The sequence below is a fragment of the Cryptomeria japonica genome, chromosome 7 (assembly GCF_030272615.1).
Source record: "Cryptomeria japonica chromosome 7, Sugi_1.0, whole genome shotgun sequence".
Taxonomy (NCBI): domain Eukaryota; kingdom Viridiplantae; phylum Streptophyta; class Pinopsida; order Cupressales; family Cupressaceae; genus Cryptomeria; species Cryptomeria japonica.
The window spans coordinates 494787861-494800490 of NC_081411.1; the positions used below are offsets into that span (position 1 = coordinate 494787861).

General features: G+C 36.9%; 1 protein-coding gene across 1 annotated transcript in view; it reads right to left on the reverse strand.

Annotated features, from left to right (window-relative positions):
- The window catches only part of LOC131065763 (probable plastid-lipid-associated protein 14, chloroplastic), a 118230-nt gene that overhangs the window by 93578 nt on the left and 12022 nt on the right, over nucleotides 1-12630 (reverse strand). Inside the window, exons 6-8 of the mRNA XM_058000405.2 lie at nucleotides 813-919; nucleotides 627-714; nucleotides 462-542 (exon numbers count right to left, since the gene is read on the reverse strand). Coding sequence (XP_057856388.1) covers nucleotides 462-542; nucleotides 627-714; nucleotides 813-919 — 276 coding nt within the window. The remainder of the gene's footprint in view (nucleotides 1-461; nucleotides 543-626; nucleotides 715-812; nucleotides 920-12630) is intronic.

Here is a 12630-nt window from a genome sequence, read left to right on the forward strand (position 1 = left end):
TATAATGTTTAGAGTCACAGAATACTTACAATATGCGAGTAATGACTATGACCAAAATATTTTTGGGAAAAGAAATTAGACCCTCTACAAATCCCAATAGTTTTGATAAGCATCACAAAGAGGCACTCCAAAAACATTTTGTCTAGTATGATGTCATGCCTTAAATCATAAATGCTTCATGCTTTTCTCGTCAACAAATTACAAAAATAAGTATCAATAACAAACATGATATTTCCAGAGTCAACGTAAGTGATTGTGAATGCTTTTATCTAAAAACATCAGATAAGAGTTGTGCATTTTGTCTTAAAATATTGTTCTCCACAAAGTTGAATGAAAATAGATGCGTTGTAATTTATGCTGCTATTACTGTAGATAGTTTATTCTCTAGCAAGAATTGTGTTGATTGATGAGCTAGGATCCCCAACAGACAAAGGATATAAAAGGGGAAAGCGATGACATACTTGTAAACCAATACTTCCTGCAGGTGTCTTTTTGTAAATAATAGGCAACAGAAATTCACGCAAGCTTGAAGAATTATTTTCCTGAAGTCACATTTTCCAATAATCACTAACGAAATACAAAAACAAATGAAGTTCCAATTTAATAAAAACTCAAATGAAGCTCACCACTGTTAAGAAGGATTTGAATTTCATGAATATGGAAGGATCCATGAGCTCTCGCAACACCATTTTAGCCATCATAAATCCCACACACCTAGAATCCACAAAAAAAAAAGTAAAATCCATATTCATATTAAATGATTTTGAATTTCAGAAAATGTAAGAAAGCATTGCATATTTCTCCTCATATACCTAATATCAAAAGCAATCATGAGTTTTCGTCTCTCAATATTGCCATCAAGTGACCTGTAGTTTGAACTCTTATCATAGAAATCAGCAGCATTTCCTAGTATCCCTACCTGCAGAAACAACAACCGAAATTTCAATGTTTATCCAATATATCTTGTACTATGATCATATGATTCTCAGAACCTGCAGTTATTCTCATGAAAAAGAAAATTGAACAGATCAAAGGAATACAATAGACCTAGATTAAATTCTCTCTTATTAAGCATTTGGTGGACTACTGTGTAGGTAAAGATAAGACACCCGGACTTGGCATGCTCGGAATGACATTCTACCACTATATTCTGTAATATTAATATATCTGATCAAGAAAGAAAATAATTCTGGAAATTACAACCATGAAGTCTATGTTACAATTTATATCTCAAATATTCCCCATAGTTGCAAAAACAAGAGCAATCTTGGTTAACTGCCTTCAAAAATTATAGAAACAAAGGACAATTTATAAAATTCATCTAAATCTATGACTCCATAACCTGAAAATTTTAAGGTTACTTATGCATGTATTGTACATTGGTGTTATCACGACCCTTTCAGATAATTCATAGATAATCCCTGGGTATTGTTTTGTATCATAGTGTGGTGTTCGTGGGAGTTTGTTAAAAGCCTTTTCTTCTGACCTAGTAATATTATTGTCATGTCCCCTTTTCAGAAATAGCTCCAAACAGAAGACCTCTAGCCTATGCCCATTTTCTGTAGGCTACAGAGCAAAGCAAGCAAAATAATTTCTAATATTATTTTAAGTTGGACCTAGCAATTTTATATTTAAGAGGCAACCTATTATAATATTATTTTATTTGATCAAATTATTCTTAAACACTTAATTACAAAAAGTATATTTAAATACTTTAGAAGGAAAGTATGAAAGGAAGTTGTGTTGTGACATTTTCACACATTGCCCCATTGCAAATGGGGACCCCCACTTTTTTGCTTTTAGGGTAGTCGTTTTGTTAGTTTGCTTGGCTTGGCAGTGGTTTCTTAGGTGCCGTTAGCCTTTGCTTATGGGAGAATAGGTCTTGTCAAGGATGGGTTAAAGAGGCATGTGATGTGAATCATACGGATGTTGCCAAAGTTGATGAACTTGCTAGGTAGTCAGTATTCTTTAAGTTGTCAAAGATGCAAAGAATTTGCAAATATGTTGTCAGGACCAATTGTTAAAATTCAAGCTCAAAAGTTGGAGTGGAAAATCTACTTGCGATTCCGTAAGGAATTGCAAGTCTTTCATTTAGGTCTTGCTCTACAATATCAGAACAATCATTAAAATTGTTAAGAGCAACAAATGAAATGGTCAAAATGCTAAGTGTTGGCATAGTGTTGAGGATGTCAAGTTTTGGTTTTGCATTTGTGTCTAGGTGTTTGAACAAGCTAAGTTTTTTCGCACTAAGGGCAATGAGATTTATTGCAAAATGTTCTAAAAACTCCGCCTAGGCAAGAAGGGAATGTTAAATTTGATCAAGTACTTTACAAAAGTCCAATCCACTAATCAATGCAAGGTAAAGTCTGATCTTATGATTGATAGGAATGTAAAACTTGGTTCAGGTCCGCCCTCATGTCAGTGTGAAAATTGCAAAATAAAGTTAAACTCCGACTAGCAAAGGGGGATTGTACAAACTTGTTTTAAACTCTGATCCATATTTGTGCATAACTTACATTGATGCAAAAATATTCTAAAGTCCAACCTTGCATTTGTGTTTGTGCAAAACTGAGCCAAAGTCCGATCTGCACTAGTGCAAAACCTTAAGGAACTCCGCCTTGCATAGGTGAAATGATTGCAAAACATTCAAAAGGTCTTGTCAATGTGTGTTTTATGACACCTCGAACACATAATAAAGTATTGAATACTATATCCTCTCTTGAACAAAAACTTCTCAAATGTTGAACGCAAGGATCACTTGAGACGACTCCAAGGTTAACAAAGTCAGGTCTTGATGTGTTGGATAGCTTCAATGGTTGATGTGTTTGCTGCTCCTCCAAGGGGACTTACGGAATTGTTCTTAAAGGAGATGAAAATTCTTAATCACAAGGAATGTTATCCTTACGAAAGATATTGCAATGGAGTTCTTTCCTACTACTAATAATGATTGCTTGATAAAAAAATGTAAAAAGGGTTGAGGGTTTAGGAATGCTAAACTAACACTAGGAATGCATGAATGATGGACAATTTCAAGTGAAGCTCAACTAAGCTTTGCTTTAGCATGTGAAGAACATCTCCACAAAGCTAGTGCGATCTTATAAGGATAGCTAATGATATTCAATCACTACCATAGGCATAGACACCATCAAGATGATGCGTATCAGTGAAGAAGCAGCAATTGAAGTTAAGCTTGGCTAAAATGAGTTCAGTTGACTATGCAAGATACTTCACAATCAATGAAATATTAGTAGTGTGAACAATAGGAGCTTCACCATCAATCATGCACATAAGTCTTCCATTCATCTAAATACTTAAGCAAATTTTACTCTCTTTTTTTTTCTAGTTTTAGTTTTAAGTTCTCTCTTAAAAGGATGAAGAAACAAACAAATACTCCAAAACACAATAAGTCACCAACACTTCAATGATTTAATTATTCTTGGCAGCATCAAAGCAACAATTCTTCAAATTCTTCTAATCAATCCCTTACAAATGAAATGAGTGCTCTCAAATACAATGAGTGGCCGAGATTGAATCAAAATCAAGGGCCAAGATCTTGCCATCTAAACACTAATTAGGGTTTGTTACAACAAAATACCTAATTTATTGCAAATTATTAAAAATAAGCCAATAGGAATATGACATCCATTTGGCACATACTTCGAGGAAAAATCCTCCAATGAGAAAAATAGCCGCCACATGGGATCATAAAAAACTTTCTTCTAGAAGTTTGTTCGCCTTATCCTTTTCTTTTGATGCAAATTGAACGAATCTGGACACTGCTTTCAATCTCGTTTATTGGAGCAATAGGAATGACTTTCAACTGATCTTCCATGAAGCTCATTTTGTCTAAGGCAGTAACAAAGATCTTCTCCCATTCTGGCCCGAAATCCTTAGTCGTACCAGCAAGTACCATGAATGATTGTATTTCCTCCAACCGTCCCTCTAAAGGTGGACCGGTTGTCCCAAAGAAAATGAAATTTACTCTCTCAACCAGCTGATCGACATCTATATGGATTCCTTCATTCATCTCTTTTCCAAGTATGATTTCAGCTACTGCTACAATTTTATCATGTATCACACTTGTTGCATTTTCTACTTGAGAGCAGCCACTGCTGATATGTTCAAACATGATCTTCCTTATTCGAAGCAAGTTATACCAATGCTGGAAATCATATGATTGCCCCTCTTTCAACACTCCTTCGTTCACCAAAGTCTGCTTGGGTAAGCTCATCATTGCTTGCAGTCTCGACATGATGTAGTCTTTGGTGGAAGTGAAAACATCATAAGCTGCCATGAGGACTTGACATCATAAGCTGCCATGAGGACTTGAGTCCTGTCAAGAACACCTAAAGCTTTGTCAAATATCCTCACTGGCTCCTTCACGAAAGCATTTGCCTTATTGAAGGACTTATTAATCCAATTCTTCATCATATGAGTTGACGTCCTCATTTCTTCTAAATTGTCAACTGAATCTGGAGGGAGCAATGGTGGTGGCATGTTTGAAGGATCATTTTACCTTATCGGTTCTCTGAGTGTGATGTCCCCAAACAAGACCTCATCAAATATTGCTCATATTGAGAAAGATCCTTGTATTATCTTTACAAATAAAGACACATATAGAGGATAATGTAAAGCAGTAATAATTAATAAGGCATAGATGTGTGGTGAGAAGTGTGTGTAATACCCTCATCTTTAAAAAATAAAATATTTGCGTGATCGGGGGTGGCAGCCTTGATCAATCTAAGTATTTAAGAGTGGGGCAAGAACAGAATTTATGGTGCTATGTGTGCAGTGATGGATTCGATTTAAAAAATCATATATTTTAACTTAAGCAGATTTGCTCCAGCGGTCCCTTTTTTGGATTCCATAAAGAGGCTATACATCTTCTAAGAGTTGATAAGAGGTCCGATTCATAGGAATGTGAAATACGTTTAAGCTGTCGTAAATATGGATTAATCATCGGATTAAGTCTTCTAAGGAATGATGCATCCAAAGAGATATATTGGGTGATAATAGTCGAGGTACTTTGATGGTCACTACACTCTCCATAATATCAGCAAAGGAAATGATTATATCGCGTTGAACAATCATCAGTTATGAAAAGGATTTGATTGAATATAATAAATTTGTCGATAGCAATGCCTCAGTCGATATAATCATATATCCCATAGTGATTAAGGGAGCAATTAAGTGTCTAAGCGATTCATTATTAACAACTTTAATAAGAGACAAAGAGAACAAATAAATCATTGTCCAAAATGGAATGTTCCATATCTGATGGTAGCAATGATGTTAGAGAGATGTATAACAATAGAGATTTCTAATCAAACAGCTGTCAACTATCATCCAAGAGATGTTTATTGCCAGTGATAAAAGGTGGTGTTTTGGAGCCGCCACTAGATTGGCAGCGATAAGTCAATATAAGGAGAGCTGCGATTATGAGATTATCATTTGAAGAACTAACAGCGGCATGTAAATTTGACAACATTAAAAGCTACAGCAATTAAGATTTATTAAAGAGAGATTAATTAAGTCTCAAGGGGCAGCCAAGAGGTGTGATTCATTAAGAGCTAATATAATTTGTTTGTATCAAAGGGTATGACTCTAGGGAAGAGTCACATCTGTCCAAACCAAAGAAGCAGATGTAAAAACAGATCATTGAGATGAAGGATAGGTATTAAGAGGATTATTGGAGATCTACAAATAATTTGGAGCAGACATATGAGGTATATGTAAGTAGTCTCTTCAAGGATCGACAAGCTAATACAACAATTCTTGAAGAGCATATGTGTGTAGAAGAAATACAGATATGTAAGTGAAGTATGTTGAATAAGGAATAATATCATCATATACCAGCATTAAATTGGTTTAAAGAAGAATGTATAAGAAATAGAAGTGAATTATATATAGAAAGAATATATATATGTTCAAGGAAATATTTAAAATAAAGAAGTCATAAAAGGTAGAATTGAGTAAAAGAATGTATATGGGTTAAAAGATCTTGAGCAAAAATCAAAGGGAGTATATGAGCCGAATTAAAGAGGAAGTATGAGCAGACTTTGGAAACATTTACAAAAGGATTATAATGAAGAATGTTGGAGTTCAGCAGAATTCATTATTACATAAGTCCCATTGCCAAATTAGAGAAGGCCATCAAGATAAGTTATAATCTCAGAACTAATCTTAGAATTTTAAGTTAATTTTTAAAATGAAATGTTTTCAGATTTAATGAAATTATATAATTACAATTCTCATTTTGATTTGGAATTGTTGTCTCGCGACTAAATTAGGTAAACCTCCAATCGGGGACATTACACTGAGCTACTGTAGGTAGTTCCTCAATGTATTCATATCTCTCTTTAGCTTCTTGTTTTTCTCTACCTCAACCTTCAACATATCATGAACTGTCTTCACTATGTCATTCAAATCTTCCATTTCCTGCTCAGTGGTGGGAGGACCTAAGTCAATTGTCTCCAGGTCATACTCATCTATTGTGATCTCATCTTCGGGCTTGTCTACTGTAGGTAGATCTCAGAACTAATCTTAGAATTTTAAGTTAATTTTTAAAATGAAATGTTTTCAGATTTAATGAAATTATATAATTACAATTCTCATTTTGATTTGGAATTGTTGTCTCGCGACTAAATCAGGTAAACCTCCAATCGGGGACATTACACTGAGCTACTGTAGGTAGTTCCTCAATGTATTCATATCTCTCTCAAGCTTCTTGTTTTTCTCTACCTCAACCTTCAACATATCATGAACTGTCTTCACTATGTCATTCAAATCTTCCATTTCCTGCTCAGTGGTGGGAGGACCTAAGTCAATTGTCTCCAGGTCATACTCATCTATTGTGATCTCATCTTCGGGCTTGTCTACCTCAACCTTCAACATATCATGAACTGTCTTCACTATGTCATTCAAATCTTCCATTTCCTACTCAGTGGTGGGAGGACCTAAGTCAATTGTCTCCAGGTCATACTCATCTATTGTGATCTCATCTTCGGGCTTGTATAACTTGAGATCCTGTATTATCCTATGTAATCTTTGACATCTTGGTGGCCTTCTTTTCTACCGTTTCTCCAGCTCTATTCAGGAAGCTATCCAAATCATCTATAGGCTCTTTCTTCTACCACTATGGCTTCCTTTGCTAATCTCTCCTTAAGCCATGTTGGGATAGTGGATCTTTCCTCTCCCACTTGCACCTCCTTAAGCTGTTGATATTCTCGAGGTGGAGAGGTTACTTCATCATCTTCTTTCTCTATTTCCACATATACATCTTTGCCTACTTTGTTGTTAGCTTGCTCCTGTATTGCTGAATTATCTTGTATTTGGGATTACTTCCCTTTATCTACATTCTCACATCTATTATCTTGAATTGTAGACTCCATGGACTCATTCACACCATGATTTGCGCTTCCCTTGGGTGGCTGACTTTCCTTGTCGGCTATATGGTTCATTTCAACTTCATGTATGGAGGAAGTACTAGTAGGACGGCTTGAACTTGATTTATGCCTTTTGTGTGTTGATCCTTCCTTATGATTTCCTTTCCTCTTTGAGCCTCTGGAATGAGTTAACTGTGTGGCACTTTCAATCACGCTCATACTTTCTATCTCTTCATCGGATGAGTCTGAATCTCCCATCAAATCAAATGTCAGTTGTGCATTCTGGCCCATCAACTTCTGAGTTTGAATGTCTACCCATCATCGTGTGTAGGCCAAGCCTGGCTTCATCAAGTCTTTCAAATCAGTGATCTCAACATCAATCCAATTGACTTCTACTTTCTTGTCTTTCTCCCGTTCATATGCAGGCTGGAGGCATTTTCCACTATCTAGTGCTTGATCTGCAATGTCGAAAACTTTACACATCCTGACAATGTCAATTGGTAGCCTTGAACACATCTTCCTTATCTCTAATTCATCTTGGGCATTCATCCAATAGTCCTCTAGTTGTAGCTTATGCTTGTGCCTTCTCCCGTTAGCTCTTCTCATGTTGCCATAAGGATCAAAATTTTCTCTGGAAGAATATGGAATAAGGGAATAGGATCTCAATTCTTCTACTGACTTCTCAACTACCTATAGGGATGGGCACACTTCTATTGATTTCCCAATTGAGATGGGAAAAGCAATCCATGTCTTGTGTCTATTTTTCTAGACGTTGTCATAGGTGATCAACTGTCTCACTAACTCCAACTGTACCATCTTGTCGGTAGGGTAGCATGATAGCATGTATGGCGAACAAGAGAATCCTTGAACTCTTATATAGGTGAACTTGGGAAATTGAATATACCAAGCATCGTACTTCTTTACTAACTATTTTGCCTGCAGGGATCATCTTTGATGAATGCCGCCTTGCACTGTTCTTGTCAAGTGCATGGTGAAAGCATTGTTCACTCTCATGAAATGTATCTTGCCAAGGTGATGCAGCTTTGTGTAGGATTCACATGCTCTCATCTCTCCAGCACCACTTCCAACTGGGCCTCTATACATCAATCCCGCATATTCATGAGCTCTAGCAAGTGAATATATGATGTATGAACTCATGTAGAATGTCTTAGTACGCCCAAGCCTCTTCAACTGTAGATCAAGGTTGTTACTTATGATTCTCGCCCAATTGAACTTTAATACACTGGTTAACACTACTTCCATGAAGTAAAACATCCAATTCTCAAATTGAGATGCTTGAGAAGTACCTATAACTCGGTTGAGCAAAGTGATCAAATCACCAAACTATTCCTTAAAATCAATCCTGTGAAGCTTGCTAGGTAATTTGGATATGTCGAGTCTACTCTTCAACAATCAATACTTGTTGATTATCCCAAGGCATTTGTCGGGGCCATCCTCAAATATCGCTTGTGCTCCTTCTTTGCTCTTGTAAAACATGCCTTTGTGATCCGGTACGTGGAAGGCTTTGCTGATGGCTGTCTTGGATAGGTAGGCAAGTACTCCGCCATCAGGTGCTACTATCTTTCTTGCACTGGCATCATAGTGTCTGGCACACTCAAGTATCAACTCATTGCATTGAATAGCCGGAAGGAAGCCTACTACTTGTACTATCCCACTCTCAATCATCTTCTTTGAAAATCCAGAACGCTTGCTTGTGTATAGGAAACCCTAGAACTTCTTCATGTCGATTTGACCTAGGTTGGTGTCTCCTACATTGCTCCACAGTGATGTGATCTTCAATTCAGGCATCACTCCCTTTGAGTCCTCCTTGATGAGGGATTGTCTTGGAACAGCTCCTGCCTTCAAGGCTGCCATGCTCTATCTACAAGAATTGTCTGAGTTAGGGTTTTCAATGTGATATCAATGTTTACAAGCTGAAATTAATCATTTAGGTTAGCAATTTCATTGTCTAAGGCTGATAATTCATTAAAATCCTCTCAAATTGCTAAACCCTAGGTTTTTATCCTAAAACCCTAGCTTGTAAAATCAGATTCTACTTGAACCTAATCCTCAAATCATCATGAATTCTGTATTAAAGCTTGTAAATGATCAATTCAAGGGTTTCAAAACATGATGCAAAAGCTATTTTATGACTGAAACTTCTTAAAACCTCCTAGCCCTATAGCTGTACTAGTAACAAATTTAGGTCTGATCCTTAATAAAAATGATCAAAACAACTTGATTCAGACCTGCAAATGAATATTTCTCTCTGGTTATCTCAAATCAGCCATCAATTTGGCAAAAACTATCTTAATTCTCTGCGAATTGATTAGATATTGCTATGGCAATACTGAAGATTACTGATGTTGAATGTTGAATCTGCTTATTGCCAATGGAGTTCACTGTGATTCGCTGCCTTGATCAGAATCGTTAGGTTAATCTGGCTGGGTGATCAATTTGCTCTCTTGGAGGGCAGATTCGCTGTTTGCTTGATGATGAACACACAAATTCACTGATCTGAAATTGAATTCGCTATGACTGCTGGGAAAAAAGGTCGCTTAGAAGAGAATCCCTGATTGTTTGATGAAGATCACTGCCATACTTGAATGGGATCGCTGCCTGATAATGAATTGACTGCTCTCAGAAGACAATTCACTGAAGTAAAAATGAACTATCAAACAATTATTAATCAAATGAAATGATCAATCTATCTCTTTATAGGCATTGAAGGAACGCATCCTTTTGATTGTAAGGCCGACTTGTTCTTGTTTAATTTTTTGACACTTTAATTTCCAATGCATGGCCGACTTTGTTTTGTTTATTTAATTTTCTTGAAATTTCGTTTTTTCATGTATGAGGAAGCGGACTTTGTTTTTGCTTTTAAAATTTGAAATGAAGCGTTCATCTCAAGCAGGCCCCTCCTCTAATCACATTCAGCGCTTAAACTCATATCTCCCCTTTCACAGATTTGGAGGTGTACTTGCTATGCTCATTCAAAGTCACGATTTTCATCCTTCACTGGGAGTTCGTGGATCTTGGGGGTCACAGGAAATGGTCATAGGGAGGTTGGACTTTTCACCTCCAAGTGGAAGTTCACAATTTACACCCCTAACTTGAAGTTCATGGATTTAGGGGGTGACTTGCAATCATCCTAAGTGATCGGGCTTTTGAGGCATCACAAGAAGTGACACTAGGAAGGTTGGGCTTTCTGGTGGGCATTGACAATGGTGCAAAAGAGGTCGTGGATCTCACAAGGCACTGGAAGTGCTTGCAAAATTGTTGTGGTTTTGGTGTGCAACCAGAAGTCACTTGAGATCCTTACATGCTTTCATCAATCAATCACCCTCTTGTAATGCTTAACACTCCTAATTCGCTTTCATCTCATCAGCGTAGACACCACTCCCTGATATCATTGATTACTCATTTGATTCTCCTTAAAAATGCTCTCTCTTTCACATATTTGGTTGGACCTTTTAAGCCTAACTAGAAGTGCACTAACCTAGTCGGGGTTTTGAACACCCACTAACAGTAATCGGGGATTTCAAGGGGCACTGACAGTGCTCATAAGTAGGTCACGGATTTGACCCCTCACTGAAAGTGGTCGCGGATTTCACCCCTCACTAACACTGACTCTAAAATGTCCACTTTACTTGCTTGATTGGCTTGTGGAGTCCATTCCATCTTCGCATCTTTATTTAGCGGCCTCACTATCTCAGCAAATCCTATTATGAACTTCCTGACAAAGTTGATCTTCTCAAAAAATGACTTTAACTCTTTCTTGCTAGCAGGCATATTTATCTTGGATATCGCCTCTATTCTATCAGGATCAATGGATATACCTTTCTTTGATATTACATGTCCAAGTAGCTTCCCTTCTATGACCCCAAACATACACTTCTTCGGATTAAGAGAAATCCCATACTTCCTACACCTCTGAAAAATCTTCCTAAGATCCAACACATAGTCTTCTCTCTTCTTTGAGAATACGGTAAGGTCATCCATATAGATAATGATGCATTTTCCTACAAGGTCCTGGAATGCAATATCCATGGCTCTCTTAAATGTGGCTCCAAAGGCATTCTTCGGTATGTGAATGTGCCCCACTTGGTTGTGAAAGTTGGTTTTAGTCTATCTTCTGGTTCAGCCATCACTTGATCAAAGTTGGAAAACTCGAACTCGCCACAAACTCAACAGCCTAAAAATTGGACTCGGACTTGGACTCGCGAAAGGACTCGGCAGAAAAAAACCGTAGTTTTACAACCAAAAAAAAATAAAAAATTAATGCATTTAAAAAACATAAGAGCCATAATTGAAACATTACACATGTCATATGATCTCCAAACACTCAATATTTGAAATTTTGTCATTCATACTCATAGTTTCAAACTTTAAAATGTATAACAACAGTATAAGTTTATAAATGTTTACAAAATTACATATAATGATATGTCCAAATGTGAAAAACAAAAATGAACAAACTAAAGAGAAGACTACATCTTCCTCTTCCCAGCTCTAGTGAAAACCAAGGGAGAGATAGAACTAGAGGGTCTAGTTCTAGGAGTCCAGCTCGCCAAAATTAGGTTGAGGGTAGCACCACTTGTTGGGGTCTGAGGGTGAGAGAGAGAGAGGGGTAGAGAGATAGGTCTAAATCTTGGGGGAGAGAGGAGAGGGTGAGATAGAGAGTGGTAAAGACTAGAGAGAGGGGATAGAGGAAGAGTGATAGGGAGATAGATATGTCTAAAATTCGAGGTAGATAAAGTGAGTGAGATAGAGAGAGCGAGAGAATGCTAATAGGAACCTACTGATTACTAAAATTTGACTGTCTGAAAATTTAAAAGATCTTCTAAAACCTAGAATTTGCATTATAACTCCTAGAGATCTGAAACCACTCTCAAACATCCTGCCAATATATACATGAAATAAGTATAAGGAAAAAGACATATTGAAATGTGACTTATACTTAAATGTTATATTTCATGTATATATTCTGATGAAGAGAATGAGAATGACTTGAAAAAAAAAATTAGATAATTTTTTGAAGTGTTCTTACCTCTTTTGTTGGGCGTGTTTCTGTGCGTCGCGAGTCTTTAAGTCAGACTCGCGAGACTTTTGTTAAGATTTGCCAAGACTCAGCTCGCGAGTCCTTGGCAAATCGACTCGGCCCGCCAATGGACTCGCGAATCCGTGGCGAGTCCCACGAATCTTCCATCTATGCTTGATTATATGAAGGCAGATGATAGTTATC